Below are 22,878 nucleotides of genomic sequence, written 5' to 3'. Positions count from 1 at the left end.
TTATCGGAGAACGATCGATTGTCTTATTCCGATACCGAGCCAATATTAAATGATTCAACATCGATTATATTGAAAAAGGATAGAAAGAACGTTACCTTTTTATCGGACGACAATAATATCGGAATATTTGATAATAATTCGAAGGATCATTTTGAAGTGTTTCACGAGGATATCCAATCGAGTTAGTTTTCTTTTCCTTTTTCTTCTTTATTTCTTTTCTTCTTCTTCTTCTTCTTCTTCTTCAAACGATTATTATTAAATTAATAATAACTTGTCTGTTTCAGAGTTTTAATTTTGTTTGTTTTTGTTTTTTCTTTTTCCTTTTTTTTTTCTTTTTTTTTTTGTTATTATTTTTACGATGACGTATTTACGTGAACGATATAGAATAAACGTATTATATTAACAACGTTCGATTGCGTCATTTAATAAGAGATAAAAAGAAAAGAAAAGAGAAAAAAAAAAGAAAAAAAGGAAGTATATATCCATATATTTTTACAGACGATGGAAGTAGCCTATCAGAGGCGTGCAGTACGCCAATCATCGGGGCTGGTTCGCGTGCTGCTTCTAGTCACACGGTCATGGATATGGACGATATGGATCCTGGATTGCATTCTGGACATCTCGCTACTCGTGCCTCTTTGTCCAGCCTTGGAGTAAGTATTACACGTCATCATCCTGTATGTGCGTCTCTTCCACGCCTATAAAACTCGAATGCGAAACGCGAGTGAAAGTTCATGCCGAACGATTTGCGTAGAGAACGAGTAACGAACTCGAATAATTCCTTTCCAAGTTTTTCTCACCTTTATCGTTTCGATGGATATTAAATGAGAGAGAGAGAGAGAGAGAGAGAGAGAAAAGAAAAGAAAAAGAAAAAAAATATATATATGTATATATATATATAAAAAATAAAAATTAAAAAGATAAAAAGAAAAAACATGATACGTAGTCACTTATCGGATTGCCATAGCCGAAAAAAAGATATATATATATATATATATATATATATATAATAGTTATTAATTTATTTATTAAATTAACAGGAAAAAAATATATTATTTATAGAATCAATTAGGATGTATCATTGACCTGATCCAATATATTTTAGGCACGCTCGGATTCAATGGCATCGGTTTACAGTGGTGCTGGTGAAGGAAGGTGCTGTAGATCGGTAGTCGTTACCGGCGAAGTCGAATTTGCATTGCAGTACGATTACAAGCACCTAACGTTCGAGGTGCACGTTACTAAATGCAAGAATCTCGCTCCAGTCGACGTCAAACGAAAGCGATCCGATCCGTAAGTTCTCAAAAAAAAAAAAAAAAAAAGAAAAAAAAAATAAACGAGAAAAAAAAGAAAAAAAAGAAAGAAAGAAAATAGAAATAAAAAATAATATAAAAAGGAATAAACAAAAGGAAAAAACAAAGAAGATGACCTCTTGTATTAAAGTAAAAGAGAAAAAGTAAAAGGGGGGAAAAAAAGGAATGGAAAATAAATGCAATTACAATTTTTCGACTCGTTTCCTTCTCGTCGTTTCATTTACTTATTTCTTTTTTTTTTTTTTCGTCTTTTTTCTAAAACAGATACGTGAAGGTCTATCTCCTGCCGGACAAATCTAAAAGCGGTAAACGCAAGACGAAGGTGAAGAAGCACACGTTAAACCCGGAATTCAACGAGACTTTGAAGGTGAGGTACAAAAAGGAAAAGGAAAAGAAAGAGAAACAAGGAAAAAAACATACACCCACACCCACACACACACACACACACATACACATAGAAAAAAAAACTTGACCGTAGACTCAATCATGAGCTCCGCTCTCTTTCTTTCTCTCTTTCTCTCTTTCTATCTTTCGATATTAAAGCTCGATCGTGACGATCGAAAGAAAAAAAAAAAAAAAAAAAAGAAAAAAGAAAACAAAAAGAAACACCTGCTCGTTAGCGTGTATCGTGTCCTGCATGAGAATTAGATTTTTTTTTCGATGGTTCGCCAAAACGTGGCGTTTCAGTTTCACATGAGCCTGAGCGGTTTGGAGACGAGGACATTATGGCTGACAGTATGGCACTCGGACATGTTCGGACGAAATGATTTTCTCGGAGAGGTGCGAATGCCATTGGAAAATAAAATTTTTGATGACCCGACACCAAGATGGTATCCACTTCAGGAAAGAGTAAGTTTTATCATATAATCGTTCAATTACTATCCTATATACTTACGTTTATAACAGTTTTCTTGGATCTAACTGCGTTCAATGGTTATAACGCAATTCGCAAGTACCGACAGTAAGTGCTATTACGTGTCGAGATCCATAGATCCGATATATAAATAATAATCTATCGTTGTTATTTTGTTCAGTAGATCGTTGTGTTTGAACTTGAACATTATTATTCAAGGAAAATCTATATATATATATATATATATATATATATATATATATATATATATATATATATATATATATATGTTTTTATTTATATATATGTATATATATATGTTTTTGTTTATATATATGTATATATATTCACCTTTCGAAATGCGTTAGTTCTTTGAAAACCACGTTTGCACGTTGTATGCAATTATAATGCGAGCATATCTCGAGCATGACGACGATTTTTCCACTGTACTACGACTGATAAAATTGCACCGTTATTATGCGCTTCTCTTGTGCAACGCTAAAAAAAAAATTCTTTTTTGGATGCTTCTGCTTCTGATTTTTCTGTTTTTTTTCTTTATCTCTTCTTCTTCTTCCTTTCGCTCTGTTTATCCGGAAGAAAGAAAAGATAAATATATATATATATATATATATATATATATATAATCTTTAAATGTGTAAATTTAAAACGAGAACAAAACAAAAAGTGCAAATTATTTGTATCGTGTGTACATGATGCGTACGTTAATCAAAAAGAAAAAGAAAAGAAAAGGAAAGAAAATAATGGAAGAAAAGAGAAAAGGAAGAAAAAGAAGAAGAAGAAGAAGAAGAAGAAGAAAAAGAAAATAAAATCAAATAAATTTACCGTTAATCAACGGTTAATATATTATCTGTATAGACAGAACCATTCGACGATCCAATCGCTTACAAAGGTGAAGTAATCGTCGGCTTGAAGTTCGTACCACCTGATCCCGCACAACAACAGGAACGTGAGCTGGGCTCCGATCACAAGGGTGCTTCGAAATCGAGAAAAAATTGGAGTCGTGGTGCTTTGCACGTTCTTGTCAAAGAGGCCAGAAATTTGCAAACGAGAGCTAAGAATTCTGGGACCTGTGATCCATTTTGCAAAAGGTAATATTATCATGTTTTCTTTTCATTTTATTTCTTCATTTATTTTTATTTTTTTTTTTTTTATTTTATCTACCTCCTTCCTTCATTTCAATTCGTATTCTAATAAATCAGCGACTTTGTTGATATTACTAAAGGTCACCTTTGAAGTGACAAAAAAAAAATAAAACAAAACAAAAATGTACACATACATACACACAAACACACACACACTCGCGCGCGCACGCACACATACATATATATGTATATATCATATAAATATTTTGATTCGTCTTCTTAGTTACCTGCTACCAGACAAAGGTCGATCGGGTAAACAAAAAACTGGTGTAGTTCGTCGTTCAGGTGGTTCACCAGTTTGGGGTCATACATTTGTCTACAAGGATGTAAGTTTGCAAGAGTTAGCCGAGCGTGGACTCGAATTAACTGTATGGGATCATGATCGTATCGCCAGCAATGAATTTTTAGGAGGCGTACGTTTCAACCTTGGTACAGGTACGTTACACACGCATACATATTGCCAATATTTATTCGACGAGTTTATATGTAGAAAAAAAAAATAATAATAACAAAATAACAAAATAAATGAATAAATAAATAAACAAATAAATAATTCGATTAATAATATTTTCAATTACGTAGGAAAGCATTACGGGAAGGCGGTAGATTGGATGGACGCTACCGGACGTGAATTGTCTCTTTGGCAAAGTATGCTCGAGAGGCCTAACTTTTGGGTAGAAGGTGCTGTTACCTTGAGGCCAAATCTACATAATCATGGGAAATCTAATAACGGCTCTTAAAAGCCAATTTCATCATCGAAACAATTAGAATATTGAAGTTATATCTATGTATGTATTAGACGTGCTAACGTGCAATTAATTCTTTTAACATATTCGATTTAATCATGGACTAATTACAAATTCCTTCTTAGTTTTAGCTAATCAGTCAGTGTAAATAGATTAAGCGAGATTAATCGGTCTCGTTCTCGATGATAGATAATCAGTGCCTTTCGGAAAAATGAAGAGAGAAAAAAAAAAGAGAAAAAAGAAAAAAGAACAAAAAAATACGGAAAAAAAGAATCCTCCGTTTCCCCTCCTCCTTCTTGGAAAAGAAAAAAGGAAAAAGAGAAGAATCGAAAAGCAATGAAAAAAAGGAAAGATAGACGCTTATACATACCTAATCACGTTCTCTCCAGTTGCGAAAAGTTTCAAGAAGAGAAAAAAGAAGAAATAAGAACGACAATACAATAGCAATAATAACAACAATCACAAAACAGAAAAAATAATAATAAAAGAAGAAAGGAAAAAAGAGAAAGAAAAAATAATCAGAAAATAAGAAAATAATACTAAACCGAATTCTCCTTTTTTCCGCCTCGTGGAGGCAGGAGGGGAAAGGAGGAGGAGGAGGAGGAGGAGGAGGAGGAGGAGGAGGAGGAGGAGGAGGAGGAGGAGGAGGAGGAGGAGGAGGAGGAGGAGGAGGAGGAGGAGGAGAAGGAGGAGGAGGAGGAGGAGGATTCTTTTATTATCATATGCAAGAGGAAACTAAGCTGGATCAAATCGTTGTACTCTTTCTCGTCGTCTAATGTGTATTTGTACGAATGGAAGGACGACTGAAAAAAAAAGAAAAAAAAAAAGAAAAAAAAGGAAAAAAAAGGAAGAAAATAAAAAAAGAAAACAAAAAGAAGAAAAACACGATCGAACGAACGATATAGTAAAAAAAAATTAGTAATACGTATGTAATATAAATAAATAAACCGAGTCGAACTTTATGTCCGTCCAATTCCGATGGCGTGACGGAAAAAAAAAGAAGAAAATGAAAATTGCAATCTCTCGACGATTTGTAACTAGCTCTATATATATACATATATATATATATATATATATATATATATATATATATATATGTATATATGGAATCGTTATAAAACACTAATATAACAATACTATAATAATAAAAAGTATTGATAAAAATGATCCGATCGATGCGATCGAATTTGATGAGTGCTGCCGCGCGATAGGTATACGTGTTTCAAACGGACGATGGAATCAAAAAAAAAACAGAGAGAGAGAGAGAGAGAGAGAGAAAAAAAAAGAAAAGGAAAAAAAATTAGAAGAAAAATTGTCTGCGAAAATTCTCTTTTGTTCTGTTTCTGTTTTTCGTTGTTTTTTTTTCTTTTCTTTCCTTTTTTTTATGTTTGCTTTCTTCGTAAATAAAAGAAAAAAGTCGGGTGGAATGGAGAGTGCCAAAAAAAAAAAATAAATAAATAAGAAAAAATGAAAAAAACGGGCCAAAAGAACTCTCGCCGTTTGGAACACGATATTTTGTCGCGTATTTATATGATACGCGAACACACACACACACACTTTCCTTTCTTTATAAAAGAAAGAGATGCTTCCAGATTGTACAATACAATATTAATGCAATTACTAATGCGTAACTAATGTGAGAACGAAAAATGAAAATAATAATTTCTATTCGTATCTAACCCTCGTGTCTAAAACTGACACGTAACTTATATTAATATCGGAAATGGTTTATTTAAGGATTGTTAAATATAATCGATTTCCGATATTAAAAAAAAGAAAAAGAAAAGAAAACATATATATATATATATATATATATATATATATATATAAATAATATTCATATAAATGTGTTATATTTATACATATATATATATATATATATATATATATTATATCTATATATTATTAAATAATTATAATCTTTCAAGAATGTCTTAAGAGACTTGCTGCTGCAATTGCAAGTGCTCTCTCTTTCTCTCTCTCTCTCTCTCTCTCTCTATCTATCTATCTATCTATCTATCTATCTATCTATCTATCTATCTATCTATCTATCTATCTATCTATCTATCTATCTATCTATCTGTCTGTCTATCTATCTATCTTTCTCTTTTTCTTTCTTTCATCGGCGACTTAATTTACTCAAACTTTGTTATACTTCGACGTGGAAGACAAACATTTCTGCTGCACAGCAGCGATCATCATCATCATTAGTATTATTATTATTATTGTTATTATTATTATTATTATTATTATTATTATTATTATTATTATTATTATTATTATTATTATTAAAATTATTTTCTTTTCTTTTTTATCATTGATTACTGGAACAAATCGAAAGGCTGAATCGATGTATTCGTACTTAAAACGATTGTAAGAAGAGGGTATCTTCAATAAATATTACGTATTAGTAATAAAAATAAGAGATACCAATTCGTATTAAGGCACGAATAGTTTCTGTCGTGTAGTGTAATTTTTTAAAGAACAGGGTTATCGATTATAAACTATAAACTGCCTTTACCATATACATATATATATATATATATATATATATATATATATATATATATATATATATATATATATACATACATACATACATATATATATAGTATATATTTCGTATAGAGATTCGTATGGTGCGCATGGGATAAAGTAGAGTAGGTTGGCGTGTGCGTGTCAAACATTGAATTAAAATATGTACTTTAACAAAGGAAAAAAAAAAAGAAAAAAAAATTGATATAAAACAATAGCAGCAGCAGCAGCAGCAGCAGCAGCAGCAGCGACAGCGGCGAAAGCAGCAGCAGCGGCGGCGGCGGCGGCGGCGGCGGCAAAAACAACAAAAACAATAATTAATAATAAAAAATATGCATGACACTTCTTTGTCTTTCTCGATATACGAATCGTCCGATATATTGAATTTATTGCATATATAATAATGTCGTTGTAATTGAGTACATTGTGTACATTAAGGACCAATATTATTAAAAGGAGATCGAAGTTTTTGCGATAAATCGATCGATAGTATTTGTTTCTTTTCTCTCTCTCTTTCTCTCTCTCACTCTCTCTCTCTCTCTCTCTCTCTCTCTCTCTCTCTTTCTTCCTCTTTCTCTTCAATTATACCATCAACAATTTTTGTACTTAAACCTATCGACATTTAATATAAGTTTACAAAAATAAACAAAAGAGTGTTCAATGAAATCATATGAATTAATATTATCGTTAAATAAATCACTAAAGTGATTGGATGAGATCGTTCGTAATTTTACCATTACTTTATTTTCGATTTCATAGATCCTTGTTGAAGATAAATCTGTTGCCTTCCGAATTTTTGCCAGAATAACGATACTTGCACTTTCCAAATGCACCTGTATATATATATATATACATATATATGCATATATGGTATACGTTTGCTTACGCGTATATATATATGATATGTGTATGTATATGGAAAACATGAAAAAAGAGAAATGAAAAAAAAGTCAATATGAATTAATAATTATGAAAAAAATAATACGATCTAGAACGTTATCATTAGAAAGAATATCGTTATAGATCGTTCGTTCGTTCGTTCGTTCGTATTCTTTGTAAATATAATGAGAGAATATGAAAATCATGATCTATATTAACGTTCGATTTCATCTATAAATTAAAATTATATGAATAATTTACCTCGGTGATCTTGTGGTGTACGATTAGTTATTGGCAATGGCGTATATCTAATATTGAAATAAGCGTCGTCAAATTCATTTGGAAGTGGTAAGCTTATTAAATTATCATTGGTTTGATTTGTGAACGCTTTAATCGTTTTCGAATATCTTCCACGATTTTTCCCGTCGTTTCTCTCTTTCAAAGTGATTACTCGTGAATCGAGAAACCGTAGAGTTGATGGTAATGTATAAATCGCATATAACCTGTAACGTTCGTAATCGTTCTCGTCTGTTGAATTTGGATTTGTTAGCTGATCGGGACATCCCGGATTTCCTAAGAGACTCACATAACCGATAATGGGACAACAATCACGTATCTTTTCTAAGGCATCATCTATGTTTGTTATCTGAAAAAAAAGAAGAAAAAAAAATGAAACAAAAGAAAAAAAAAAAAGAAATTATAATCAAATTTATTTACAATCACATAATCATGAACTAACGTTGTGTAACATCGTAATAATTTTTATTGATCATCTTTATTTATATCTTTTTATTCTACGATTATTACAAACTATTTATACTATAATAATTTATATGATAAATTATTATAAACATATAATATGATTATTGATTGGGAAAAGTAAAGTGTAAAAAGATTTTACATAGATCTTTATATAAACTATGTTAAATATCTTTTCGAAGCTTTAAAATAATTTCATTGACGAATTTTTATCGTAGAATTTTGCGCAAGATATTTCTTTTTCTCTTTTTCTTTTCTTTTTTTTTTCCCCTCCTTAATTACGACAAATTATCTCAATTTGTCTTAATCCTATTTATTTTCTTTCTTTTTTTTGTTTTTTTTTTTTTCTTTTTATCATCTTTCTATATTTATCAAATGCAATGATTAATTTATCGGACTGACTTTTTCTTTGGAATATATATGAGATATTTATTATTTGAATTGTGAACGTAATGAAATTCCAAGTATTTGTTAGAGTTGAAAACAAGAGACGCCGGAGTCACATTATCGATAAACTTTATCGAAGTGTCACGATAGCGGAGGTACAAGGTGAATGACCGACAACTTCCTCTTCGCTGTGATCTGACATTAAAAAAAAAAAAAAAAAAAAAAAAGAAAAAGAAAAAAAAACAATTACGAATGCGTGTCTCGAAGTGCAATCAAGTATTCCATATTTGATCTCGTTTCTTTTTCAATTTGAATAATCATATATCTCGCGTAAAATAATAATATCGTCATGCAAAATCAATTTCATATGTATTTCTCTTTCTCTTTCCCTCTCCCTCTGTATAATGCATCTTATTTAATCTTACACGTATTTACATTAATAACACGTGGCTATTTAAATAAATTTTTTTATTTTAATATTCATCTATTTTATATCAAATTATTTTTCTTTATCCATCGTTTTTATTTCATCTCACACATTATTTAAATGATTATTTAAATCAAAAAAAATTTTCAATTGCAATATTCAACTCTCATAGATCATTTTATGTCAAACCTTTATTAATACCAAAGGAACGTGTCACGAGGTAAATAAATTATATGAGCAAAAAAAAAAGAAACACAAAAAAAAAAGAAAAGAAAAGAAAAAAGGAAGAGAAGAAGAATAAAAAAAAAAAAACAAAAAAAGAGAAGAAAGAAAAACAAGAAGTACCCGAGACATCATGCATTTAGAACCAACCTTATTGTTATTCAGGCTCAAAGTTGTCAGAGATGGCATAGAAGGTAATGTTTTTAAATCGCGTAGCCGATTATTGTCCAATATTAATTCCTCCAATCTAGAAAAATCCTTTAATGCCGTGACCGAGGTTAATTCATTGTAAGAAAGATCCAAACTTAAGCAATCACAGCCAACGACATGGACCAAACCATTGGGAATTTTATGAGCTCGTTGTCCGGTGTACCAAGCCTAGAAGAAGAAAAAAAAAAAAAAAAAAAACCAATAAAGAAAAAGAAAAAGAAACTTCTTGGAAAACTCTTTTTGACATTTCAAATGTTCAATTCTTCATGATCTTCCTTTTCTTTTTTGGATTCCATTGTGTTTTTTCTTTTTCTTTTTTTCCTCTTTTTATTTCCCTTTTCTTTTTTATCGTACGTTCAGATCAATTCACGAACGAATTTTTACCCGCTCACCGTCGATCGTCAATGCACTCCTATTAAAATCTTGCTGTTGCCTTTCTGCCGCCATCTTACACTTCGTTCGTCGTACCCGTAGAATAAACTGAACGCGAGAGATTATTTTAGTTCTAGAGACGTACGTACGTACGTACGTACGCAAGCATGTACGCACGCATGGACGACGACGACTATGACGACAATGACGACGACGCGACGACACGACGACGACGACGACGACGACGACAATAACAACACCGTAAAGAGAAATCCATTTCAAAAGCGTCGATCATTTTTTTTTTTAAACCGGTTTCTATTGAAATGTCAATAGATTTTCAATACATATCAATAACTAAACATGGCTCGTTGGGTTTTTTTTTTCTTTTTTTTTTTTTTTTAAAGTAAGTTTATTTGACACAGCCCTATATTAGATACACAAGTATAATCTTACTTAGAAGATTTTTTATCTTATTTTAATAAAAATATAGCTATTAGTTATCGTTAGATAAATCTCTATAGCAATCAATATATAGAATTTTATAATTAATATTGTAATTGGGTTAAAGTGTTCATAAAACAATCGGTAATATATGAGGGTAGAGTAAAAAATAGTGAAAAAAAAAAAAAAAAATTTACCAACTATCGAAAAAAAAAAATTGGGCTCGTCCGGGATTTGAACCCGGGACCTCTCGCACCCTAAGCGAGAATCATACCCCTAGACCAACGAGCCATGAATTGTTGTTGAACATTCGAATATGACGGACGTGTTAATCGGTTCTCTTTTGTGAAAAAAATATACAAGACTCTACGGGGATTGTGCAAATTGAAAAAACAGATTTAGTTGTCGCAAGACAAGTACTTCTTTTTTTACCACTAGTGACACTGAATTACTTTGCAAATCATACAACAAAATAATAATGGTTACGTGATTTGGGCTCATCCGATGATCCAAAACTGACCCAACAAAGACAAAAAAATGTCATGGCGTCAAGTCAGAAAAGGAAATTAGAAAAGAGTGCTTCGCATGACGAAGTAAACAAAATACTGAAACGGAATGTTAACAATTTCGATAAAGAATTCAATACCAATAATTATGATAGACTATTTGAAAATAATTCGTGAATAATACCTAACCTGAAAATAGTAAAAAACAAAGGAACAGGACTAAACGCGAACAAAGAAAATGATAGGACCGAGGGTTTTCGTAAACCAAAAAAAACATCACAGAAACTCTCAGTCGGTACTCAAAGTCTAAGCTATGAGTTAGACAATAGATTTGAGGCGCTATCCGATGACATGAGTTTCACGAAAGAGGGCGTAGCTGAAAAGGCCAACAGCGCCATAATGAAAAACAAAAGGCTGAAAACACTCAAAATTTGAATGCCCCCCATATACATTTTAAAATCTAACCTAAAGGATATCATTATACTACTAACTAATAGCAATATTAACAAGGAAGATTTCTTGTTAGAACAACTAGGTATAGATATGATAAGACTAATAATCATGGATAACGATACACACGACAAATGCGTAGCTACATTAAAAGCCACAAATACCACACATTTATACCAAAACATACTAAATGCAAGACCTTCGTATTAAAAGGTATAAGAGGTGGTTTCGACGTTCCCGATGTTACAACAGCACTAAACGTGCTAAACATAAGAAATATTAATATATAAAGAAAATCAGTAAACTAATTTTCGATAGGCCAAACATAGATAGATATCATTTCATAATACAAATAAATAGTAATAGTAACCCGCATGAATTCCTAAAAAATAACATATTGCTCAACCACAGAGTAAGATGGGAGAAATTAAAAAGATCTAAAATCTTCCAATGCAAAAATTGCCAAAAAGTAGGTCATGCCAGCGCTAATTGTAATATGGGGTACAGATGTGTAAAATGTGACCAATCCCATGAACCGAAAATGTGAAACTTAGTTAATTCAGTAGAAAGAGAGAAGCTAAAATGCGCAAATTGCGGTCAAAACGGACATCCAGCATCGTACCTAGGATGCTCATATATGAAAATGATAGAAAAAAAAGATAAAATAGTAATGGACAAACTTAATAAAATTAACAAATTCATCGACCTAAATATATCATACGTAAACATAGTGATGACCAAAGAAATTAAAAGTAGTATAACAGAACACAACAACCAGAGATCAGTCAATAACATACCTCAGGCAATGCATCAGAATAGTCATAATACAATTCAGCATCATGAAAATAATGTCAATAACGATAACAATTACAATAGCATAAACCAAATACTAGCTATGTTTAAAGATAGTTTGAAGGAAATAAAAGAGCAACTTATTGAATTGAATAAAAAAATTATTGAAAACACAATGAGAATCGACTATATGTTACAATGGCAGGTAGAATAAGGGTAAATACTAAAATAAATAATATACTGAAAATGTCCGCTATAAATGTGAACTCTCTACATAAGTATAATCTTACTTAAAAGACTTTTAACATTATTTTATTATAAATATAGCTATAAATTTTCTGTAGATAAATCTCCATAGCAATCAATAACATAGAATTTTAATTAATATTATAACTGTTGATATAATGTCCATTAAACCATCAGATATATATGTGGATAAAATAAAAAATAGTGACTATAAAAAATTTTTTACCAACTCTAGCAATTATGATAACTAATCTACAGGGGAGAGGGTATATTTACAATAGGAGCATATATACATTATGTACAATTAAATTATACGTTATAAGTCTCTATCAAACTTTTATATGTTTCTTTTTAAAGTAGCCGATATATCCTATCTTGTATTATGAATACTGTTAATCTGTCATGAATAGTTAGTACTATTTAAATTTTGTTCTTCGGCATAGTTTATCTATGTACTTTGCATCTTTTCATAGTTAGTAAAATTTTTTACATAATCTGTCAATATCCTTTGATGGCTCGTTGGTCTAGGGGTATGATTCTCGCTTAGGGTGCGAGAGGTCCCGGGTTCAAATCCCGGACGAGCCCAATTTTTTTTTTTTTTTTTTTTTTTTTTTTTTTTTTTTTTTTTTTTTGAGAAAAGTTACAAACGAGAGATATATATATATATACATACATACATGTATATTTAAATCGATAAACTTACATCGTAATGTAAGTTTTATTATATCAATATAAATATCGAAAATATCGTTGATACTTATCTCTTCTTAAAGATTCTATTTCATCAGCAGATCTTTATTTTATAGACCATAAAATACTAGAAAGATTAATTACCATATATTGGATAGAATTCTTTTATAGGAATCTAAATTATCGATTGCAGATAATAAACTTTTGTTACTTTTACGTGTAACTACAGATTGCGTTACGATTAACTTCTACGCAATATCAGTACAATCATTTTCAATGTACAGTAATATTTTTCTATTGAAAGATAATGTAGCGTTTGCATGTTACACGAAAAAAAAAAAGAAAAAGAAAAAGGAAAGAAATAATTAACGAATGATTTTCTATAAGTCCGTGCATATAGTTACATATGTTATAAGAAAAAACACGTAACGTGAATGGCTCTTAACGAACATATCGTCGAAGATAATGGATCCTTAGATGAGATGATAAACGATGATAAAATTATCTTAACGTCGATCTAAGTATTAAATTACAATCATCAATAGTTAGATTTTTCTTTTTCATTGAATTGTAATAAAATGATGGATCTCCGATGATTTTCGCACGTCAACATTATCTTAAATTTAATCTATAATTTTATTTGTTCGTTTGAAAAAAAAGAAAAAAAAAAGAATGATGGATGAATAAATCTCATGCATATTTTTTGTAAGCAGATATTTATTTCATATAAATATGTCTCATTTATTATCTATGTACTAATATTAAAAAATGTTATCATGTTATAAACAACAGTAGTATATTTCACTAATACTAAGAAATATATTATTGAAATAATTAATAAACAGTATATTAAGATAATTTATTAATACCAAGAAGTAATCTACAATCCTAAGATTTTTCTAAGAATAGAAAATATTATAAAATATTAAAATAAATAACGTTATTATCTTACTAATAATAAAAAAATTCTATATCCAAATAAAAAATTCTATACCGAAATAAAAATCCTAAAATTTCTAGGAAAAAAAAAAAAACTGATAAACATTAGAATATTTTATTGTATACGATTAATAACAATATTGTTGTTTAAATTTAATATTAAATAAAAATGAAGAATAAAAAAGAAATAATAATAATAAAAATACTGCAGATACCGACATTACTTATTCAGATAGATTTTATAATCAATTGATTTTGTATCGATCGACGATTCTTATCACAAACTCATGACTTACGATTCACGGACTTACGTAAGCAAGTAACAAAGTATCAAACACCTGTCTAATATGTACTCACATATCCGGTAAAACCGTTTCCGGTATGTAGGGGATGGTACCCCCTATGGTGTCCTCATCGAAGACCCTCCAAACAGTGTACGACCCCCAAAACGTTCCACGCTCCAATGCGTTGCACTTTCTCTCTCTCTCTCTCTCTCTCTCTCTCTCTCTCTCTCTCTCTCTCTCTCTCTCTCTCTCTGTCTCTGTCTCTCCCCCACTCTTTCTATTTTTCTAACCCTAGAAACGTTTTGCGGTATCCCTTCTAGCGGTTAAGTTCTCCATATGTTTTTTCTTTATTTTTTTTTTTTTTTTTTTTATTTATTTTTTTTATATTCAATGAATATGTTTGAAATAATAGATCATTCCCCGCGGTGTCACTATGGTTATGATTAATATTTTTATATCAAACAATTCGTATAATTATAAATATTTTAATTTATTAAATAAACATTAAATTATTTTGCTATGTCGAGAGTGTAATGATTATTGGATAATACATATTTGTACGTAAAATTGGGAAAAATTATAAAACAAACATGTAATAATGTATTTTCATATGTTAATGTTCAATAATTGTAATAATTTTTTATTTTCTTTTTTTTTCTGTTTTTTTCCACAACATATATATTATCAAAGAGAAAGATTTCGATGATCATCGTGAATTGTGTGTAGGGTCGATGCTCTCCTGTAGATTTATTGAGAACAGATCGAGAGCGAACACAAATCGATTTCACACTCATGCTGAGTATAAATTAATAGACACTTAGAAAGGGGCCCCCGAGGCGTGTCCTTGATAGGTACCAGGATGTTCAAGGGTGTTACAGCGGACCAGGTGTTACTTGCATTGTGGATGTGCGAGGATGCACCGTGAAGAGAGATTCTCTAGAGGGCTGGGGGCGGGGGAAGGGGAAAATATGAAATATTTAACGTTAAAAGGGAAGAGAATAAGGATTCCTTATTAATTCCATTCTAGTATCAACAAAACCTCGAAGATTTTACTAAACAATCTTTTTCAATTCATTGATTCATTATGAAATTAAAACATTATTAAAAAAAAAAAAATGAATATATTATTAATTAATTATATTATAATTAATTTTCAACAAACGTCAATTAAATTTTCAATTAAATTAATTTATCCCTCGAAAAAAGAAAAGAAAAAGAAAAATAAGATATTTAATCACGATTTATATATATATACGTGCATACGTACGAACATACGAGATGAAAGTAGGCTTTACATTAGAGCACGTACATAAGTACTTATCTATATAAGTGAGGGTATGGAAAACGAGTGATTCAATCTGTTTCTTCCCCCTCCCTTACGATTTATCTTTTAATCTAGAACGAAGATGAAAAGAAAAAAAGAAAAAACTTTTCGGCATACATACACACACACACACACACGCACACATACAATGGACATATCGTCATCCCGTTCGAGTATTTTCATTTGGGATTATGGCAAGACGAGATAGGACGTAATACCAAAACCCATTTACGCCTATTCAATCGAAAATTTTTTTTTATTGTTTAAACAAAAAATGGACGTTCCTCTACCCCACCCTATCCCAATCTACCCCATCTCATTTCACCCCTCATCTCTCCCACATCGATATAAAAATTAAATTGTAAAATCGAGATAACAACGTTGCTAAAAAAAAAAAAAAATAATACAAAAGAACAAAAAATAAATAAAAAAAATCTATCCAAAACGATATCAATATAATACCGTAGTATTGTAAAAATATATAATATGTGGGAATCGTTTTAACGCTTCTGACGATTTTTTCTTTCCCAAAAATGGATCGGTCACAGATGGAACGATAATAATTCATTCTACGATTCTCCCACATAGGGTTCATTTGTAGAAGATATTTAGAAGGTTCTCATTTGTAAAAGGTATCTGGATTCCAGCCATTTTAATTGTCCAATTTTAATCACCTACGAACGAAACCAAAATAATTATCTTCAATTTATCACTACGTACGACGTATGTACATACGTTTAGCTTAAATTAAATTCGTTTTAATTTATAATATTTATTATTTTATTAGTCGTTATTAAATATTTTATTACGTATGGTCAATCGTAATGATTTCATTTCGAACAAAAATCGTGATACATAACACCATTAAGTTTTATATGATTCTTCTAATAGGGTGTGCCAAAAGTTTTTATATGATCTTGAAAATTGATTACCTACTCATTCTTTTTTTCAAAACTCCTTCTTAAATCTCACAATTAGACTTGTATAGTTAAGTTAATATAGTTACATTTTATTATTTGAAAAAAGAAAAAGAAAAAAAAAACATTAGTCTAAAAGATTAATCTTGATCTTTAATTATTCAAATAATTTTATGAATTTTTGATCCATCCCTTTATCTCTATTAAGAATGAAGATATTATCGTAACTTTCTTTTTTCGAATTTTGTTTGTAAAAAGAAAAAAGAAAAGAAAAAAGAAAGGTAAATAAGAAAAAATTATACACGAATGAGGCAAAATGATCATTCAAAATACAACGAATGGAGCAACCAACGGAAATCAGTACTAATTTATCCAAGTGGAATAAACGTGAAAAGGGCACGTGCGTGACGCGTGCAGTGAAAACATTGCGTAAGGGTTGCCGAGAGTTAAGTATTTCGGCGACATTTGGCCCGAACCGAGGAACCTATAATTATGCGGTTGAGAATACAGGTACGTACTATACTATCTGATTTTCTATACAATTATTTATGATTGCTTGATAAATTTTTAATGAGGCTACGTCATTGCACGATTACAAAATGCAACGCCTCGCCTTTATTCGATCAGAATTTTTATATATGTATATATATATATTCGTACTTGGTACTTTAAATTGATTCTTTCGGTATTTAAAAATAACTTTAAAATATCATTAATTATCTGAAACATGTATTCGAGACAATTATGGAATTAAATATTATTTATACCGATCAAAATATTCATTTATTTTACGAAGTATTTAACGATTAATTATTAAAGAAGAAAAAAATATATTGAATGATTAAATAGAAATGATTTTTATAATTGTTAATACATTTTTAATAGATAGATGGATTATCGATTGATTTGTAAAAAGTGTGATATTCATTCCATCTATTATTTTAAACATTTTTCATGGATATATTTATAAATATGAGTTAATATAATATACGTAATTTCTTCAACCTTGATACTTAATATTATTTATATCTATCAAAAGATATTCGTATTACAAAATATTTAATTATTAACATATATAATGATCGATTAAATAAAAATGATTCCGAGTGATAATTGTAGTTTGATAATAACTGCAATTGTTTATATATGTAAATGTTTATATATATATATATATATATATATATATATATATATATATGTATATATAAATATTTAATCGAAATAATTTGATCGAAAGATCGGGAGATTCTGGAATGAATAATTAAAAAAAAAATGTTAACGATATAGACATTAAATTATTTAAATCTCCTTCGTCTCGTTTCATTGGGGAATCAAGGTTAACTATACACTTTTTACGATCGATCTAATGTCGTATATCTAACTAGTCATTTTATTGCCTTTCGTAAATTTAAATGTAAGCAGTTATAACGTTATTAGCTATGATATAAATCAGATATATGGAAGTAAAATGATTAAATACACACTAGATTGAAGTAACATCGAAAATTATATTTAGGAGCGTTATTATTTTTTCTTTATATATACATATATTTATTTATCCTTTATTTTTATGTTTTTATAGCTTAACTCTTAAGTATACCGGTCAATAAAAAAAAAAAAAAAAAAATAAAAAAAAATAAAATAGAATAAAGAAAAAAAAAGAAGCATTAAATCCAACGTCACGTTATTATGTTTCATAAACTCGAAGCTGAAATAATTCATCTTCGATATTAATTTTAAGTTCTTCTTCTAATTGATTGAATAATATAACAAAAAAAAAAAAAGATTTATCAAGAATTCGTCGATTAACAGAAGATTTGCTTTTTCATTTTTTAATACGTAAGAAAAATTTTCTAACTACAAATTTTCCGACATCTCTTTGAGAATCGCTCTGTAGGTATATAACTGAACGTATAGAGATATAAAAGTATATATATATATATATATATATATATATATATATATATATATACATATACATAGATATGTATGTATACATACAAAAAGAAGGAGAGAGAGAGAGAAAAAGAGAGAGAGAGAGAAAAAGAGAGAGAGAGAGAGAGAAAGGGAGAGAGAGAGAGAGAGAGAGAGAAGGAGGTATATCATGGAAACACGAATTACAGTGCTCCTTATCAGATCGATGAAGAGGCGGCACCGCTGCCCCCAGCAACGGGAACGGAGGAGGGGGGGTGGTGGTAGAGGCATGCTCCGTCTACTACCCCCGCGTTCTATGCCTCGCGACGAATGGGGGTCGTGCCTGGGTTTTCAACCCCAACCAATATCTAGAGAATAGAGAGAGACAGAAACAGGGGAGAGCATGGCTTCCGCCTTCCTCTCGCTTTTCACGATTTCAGTTACGCGATCGGAAGTCGAGAGTGGTCATCGTACTATACGATACGCGAAGTTAAACAAATATATATTTTCTTTTCTTTGTTTTCTTTGTTTTCTTTTTTTCTTTGAAATACAAAATGGATCACATTATTATCATAGCGAAATATTTTAATATCAAGAAAAAAGAAGACGAAGAAGCAGAAGAATAAGAAGAAGAGAGTCTTCGACGGTGGAGGTGGGGAATGATTGTAAGGAGGAAAAAAATCAAAATTATCTGAAAAGGGAAAAACCGACAGAAGAGAAAAGAAAAGGAAAGAGAGAGAGAGAGAGAGAGAGAGAGAGAGAGCGAGAGAGAGAGAGAAAAAATAAGTAGAAATGATCGATCGAAATAGTGCAGGAAGGAAAAGTTGAAAAATATTAAAAAAAAAAAAAAAAGAACAAAAAGAAAAATAAATAAAAGAAAAAAAATTACAAAATATTTCACGTTCATCATTGAATAGTAAATAGAAATAATTAATCGATTACGATCACTAATTGATTTTTTTGTTTTAATTAATTTATTAAAGTTATACGTTATAAGTGGCAATGGACGACCGGGGATTATGTTCGAAGTTGTAAAAAAAAAAATGGACGTCGGGATGAAGCCTAGGACGACCAGGACGACGAATGATAGCGAGTAAAATAAAGTCGTACGGCAAAAGTGTCGTTCGACAAATCAAATATAATTCATGACGCGTGTCCTAGGTTGTTGATAAGGGACACGTGTCGGTGTTTAGAAATATTTCCTGACACGCGTTTAGATCGCCTTGACACGTGTCTCTTTAACTATCCGTTTTTATCCGCGTGGACGCCCTCGCGGGCGCCCGTATATGTGTAAGTGTTCGTATGTTTGTGCTTGTGCGTACGCGTGTTTTTTGAAATCCTTTACTCGTGATCGCAATGGATGTTAAAGGATTTCGAATTCCTGAGTACTCGAACACGAATGAAAAGGACATCTATATATCTTAATCTCTTTTAATGTTCCGTAAGATTCTATAATAATAAGGGATGTATATATAAAAAAGAAGAAAAAAGGAAAACTAGAAACGTGACAAAGCAACGAAGAAGATGAGAAAAAGAGTGATTATCAGAATGTGTTTATTAATTTCACGTGACAAGAAAGGATTGTTTTGATTTTGAATAAGTGTATTAAAGAGAAGGAAGAAGAACGAGGAAAAAGAAATTTAATAAATATTAGAAAAAATGTATTCCATGGACAATTTGGAATTGGACATAATGAATCGTCAATATATGTACGAGGCGCATAGTTTCCTTGGTAATCCAGCGATTCCAGCTTTGCCTGCTCATTATGGTACACCAACTACAGCTAGCTTACCAACGATTCCATCCCAATTACCGTCGCATCCTTCCGGTAGTACCGGAAGTACAAGTGGTAGCGACGTTTATCCCTATGACGAGAACAGCAGTGACAACGAGAGCGTATACAGCAGCGATCAAGAAAATCATGCAAGGGAGTAAGTTTCAATGAATATCTAATAATCGTTATTACGATGAGAAACGTAATATCTCGAAGGATTTTGTTAATCGTTCGTTAATTATCGATATTTTTATATCTATAATATAATTATGTTCAATATCGTATCACTTGCATGTGACAGAGATTATATCAATTGTTATTATATATTAGATTTAATTAAAAAATGAATATATGCTTATTAATAAGAATATATGAATATATGAATATTATTAAGAATATATGTTTATTGGAAATAATAGAAAAGAATATGTATAATTAATTTATCTAATGTATTTAAATTGAATTTAAATGATCAACATAATGTATGTTATAATGATTAACGTTAAATATATCACAGATTAAATTTCAATTTCATATTGCCATTTAATCGATACATTTTATAACTTTATTAACATACGATGATACGAATATTGTTGATGTAATTAGAATATATGTATTTATTGTAAATAATAAATTACACGTTTGTTATTGATTTAGATCAGGAAATTAGATCGTTAAGGATTAGATAGGCTAAATATTTTTTCAATAGTAAAATGTTAAAGATTATTTTAGTGGTGTTAAATGATTCCTATGGATATGATAATCAATGATCGATGATGAATCGTTGATTTAGACGAAGCCGAAGCCGAAGTCGTGGCAGCAGACGAAACGGTGTCGGTGGGAAATGTCCAAGGCAGGCTGTTCAACAACGACAGGCTGCAAACATGCGTGAGAGGCGACGTATGCAGAACATAAACGACGCATTCGAGGGTTTAAGGGCTCATATACCTACATTGCCCTACGAGAAGAGGTTATCGAAGGTGGACACATTAAAACTGGCCATTGGTTATATTAAGTTCCTCAATGAACTCGTTCGTGCTGATAAAGGAAACGATCCACTAACAGGAAACGGTGGTCATTCAAGGTGTTCTGGACGAGATGACACTAAGAAAATCATAGTTCGTGGTGAGGCCAATTATGATTGGATTCAAAATTATCCAAATTTGTTCATTTTTCTTTTTCTAATTTATGTCATCTTTTCGTCCAAAAGAAAGAAGTACACGACTGTTATAAGGAAATATTTTCTTTTCTCGAAGATAAAAAAAAAAAGAAAAAAAAAGAAATAATACGACGACGTTGGAAAGAGTTCAAAAATATATAATCAATTAATTCGCATCTAATGAAAAGCGAAAAATTAAGGAAAAATAAAAAATGATTAAATAGATATATCTGACTGTAGACCAAAAATTGACACTTTAGATTATTTCTATATCGGTATATATTAATATATTATATATATATATATATATATATATATATATATATATATATATATATATGAGTGTGACACCTGTCTGAAGTATATAACAAATACCGGATATCTGGTCGCATACAGGAAACGAATAGAAATACTAGTATGTAATTTTCCTGATAGAGACGATCATAAATCATTGACAACGAACTTTGAATGACATTAACCGCATTATTATTTACCGCATTGATATTAATTAAATAATTCCTTTTTTTTTTACTATTATTATTTCTTATTATTTTATCTATTATGTTAGGTTGATATTATTAAATTATTATTGTTGACAGCGCGATAGAAAAATCTTCTAATGGGAACTAATATCATTGATTACATTAATTTCAGGAAGCGGTGGCAATCCCTTTATCTCTCATTCTCTCTCTTGGTCAAGAGAATCAGATGTTTCATCGAACGGTACTATGTACGCTAAGGTTTGGACGCCTGAAGATCCGAGAACAGCGAAAACCGGAACGACTTACGAGTGAAGAATTCTCTCCTTCATTTCCTTTCTATCATTTATCCATCTACATCCGTCGTGATTAGATAAAAAAAAAAAAAAGAAAAAAAGAAAAAGAAAAAGAAAAAAAAAGAAAAAAAGAAAATAAGGAAAGGAAAAGAAAAAACAACAACAACGAGGAAATAATCAACCCCCCTGCCCAATCAATCCCTCTGAAAATTCCCAGATCTCGAAATAATCGAGAAATTTCGTAACGCGTGTTATTTAGTGTCTAAGAAGGTGAAATTTATAAAATAATCGAAACGTCTAGTCTTATTGTGAATTTCTAGAAGTTCGATTAGAAGAACTCGCGAAAACCAAAAACAAAAAAAGAACAATAAAAAGAAAAGAAAGAAAGAAAAATAATCTCATCTAGTCTAAACTTTAACTGTGACGAATAATTCGCTCTTGCGAATTGTGCGGACTCGTAAAATGAACAAAGAAAAAAAAAAAAAAGAAAAAGGAAAAATTACTTTTGTGCAATTTTTGAAAAACGGCGAACGAACGTAAATTTGGAAAAGGGAAAAAAAAGGAAAAGAACAAAAAGAAAAAGAGAATGATCATTGTCAAGCATCGAGCTCGTACGTCTTGTTTTTAAGAAATAAACATTCCTTCAACTTATATATATATATATATATATATATATATATATAAATATAATATATATATATATATAAATATAATATATATATATATATATATATATATATATATGTACACAATCGAGATACAAAACTGTAAATAAAGATTCTGTATATCGTCATATTTGCA

General features: G+C 30.2%; 3 protein-coding genes and 2 non-coding genes across 11 annotated transcripts in view; 3 read left to right on the top strand and 2 right to left on the bottom strand.

Moving 5' to 3' along the window:
• LOC124423943 (serine-rich adhesin for platelets-like) overlaps positions 1-4,542 on the top strand; it is a 50,707-nt gene extending 46,165 nt beyond the window's left edge. For 5 of the 6 annotated variants that reach the window (XM_046962331.1, XM_046962332.1, XM_046962330.1 and 2 more), the window contains 8 exons: positions 499-653; positions 1,106-1,293; positions 1,578-1,680; positions 2,001-2,162; positions 3,043-3,275; positions 3,553-3,764; positions 3,912-4,117; positions 4,201-4,542. In XM_046962331.1, coding sequence (XP_046818287.1) covers positions 499-653; positions 1,106-1,293; positions 1,578-1,680; positions 2,001-2,162; positions 3,043-3,275; positions 3,553-3,764; positions 3,912-4,069 — 1,211 coding nt within the window. In that variant the 3' untranslated portion in view covers positions 4,070-4,117; positions 4,201-4,542. The remainder of the gene's footprint in view (positions 1-498; positions 654-1,105; positions 1,294-1,577; positions 1,681-2,000; positions 2,163-3,042; positions 3,276-3,552; positions 3,765-3,911; positions 4,118-4,200) is intronic. The other variant, XM_046962336.1, reaches the window with a different exon arrangement.
• Positions 4,543-6,956: 2,414 nt separating this feature from the next.
• On the bottom strand, positions 6,957-10,126 carry LOC124423550 (leucine-rich melanocyte differentiation-associated protein-like). Of its 2 annotated transcripts, XM_046961378.1 has the most exons (5): positions 9,879-10,126; positions 9,435-9,662; positions 7,751-8,135; positions 7,345-7,443; positions 6,957-7,222 (listed from the first exon to the last, which is right to left on the bottom strand). In XM_046961378.1, exons 1-4 carry the CDS (start codon positions 9,939-9,941, stop codon positions 7,364-7,366), a joined length of 756 nt encoding a protein of 251 aa, XP_046817334.1. In that variant the 5' UTR covers positions 9,942-10,126; the 3' UTR covers positions 6,957-7,222; positions 7,345-7,363. The 2 variants fall into 2 exon arrangements, with proteins under 2 accessions (XP_046817334.1, XP_046817333.1); XM_046961377.1 differs by having other exon boundaries at positions 6,957-7,443; positions 9,879-10,125.
• Positions 10,127-10,526: 400 nt separating this feature from the next.
• Trnap-agg lies at positions 10,527-10,598 on the bottom strand. The gene has a single exon. It is a non-coding gene; the product is annotated as a tRNA-Pro (tRNA).
• Positions 10,599-12,814: 2,216 nt separating this feature from the next.
• Trnap-agg lies at positions 12,815-12,886 on the top strand. Its single transcript has one exon. It is a non-coding gene; the product is annotated as a tRNA-Pro (tRNA).
• A 6,353-nt stretch (positions 12,887-19,239) lies between these two features.
• On the top strand, positions 19,240-22,633 carry LOC124423415 (pancreas transcription factor 1 subunit alpha). Its single transcript, XM_046961098.1, has 3 exons — positions 19,240-20,300; positions 20,937-21,268; positions 21,957-22,633. The coding sequence occupies exons 1-3, from the start codon at positions 20,029-20,031 to the stop codon at positions 22,094-22,096; spliced, it is 744 nt and encodes a 247-aa protein (XP_046817054.1). The 5' UTR covers positions 19,240-20,028; the 3' UTR covers positions 22,097-22,633.
• Positions 22,634-22,878: the final 245 nt, after the last annotated feature.

The sequence above is a fragment of the Vespa crabro genome, chromosome 4, assembly GCF_910589235.1.
Source record: "Vespa crabro chromosome 4, iyVesCrab1.2, whole genome shotgun sequence".
Taxonomy (NCBI): domain Eukaryota; kingdom Metazoa; phylum Arthropoda; class Insecta; order Hymenoptera; family Vespidae; genus Vespa; species Vespa crabro.
This window is presented reverse-complemented; position numbering and strand designations above follow the sequence as displayed.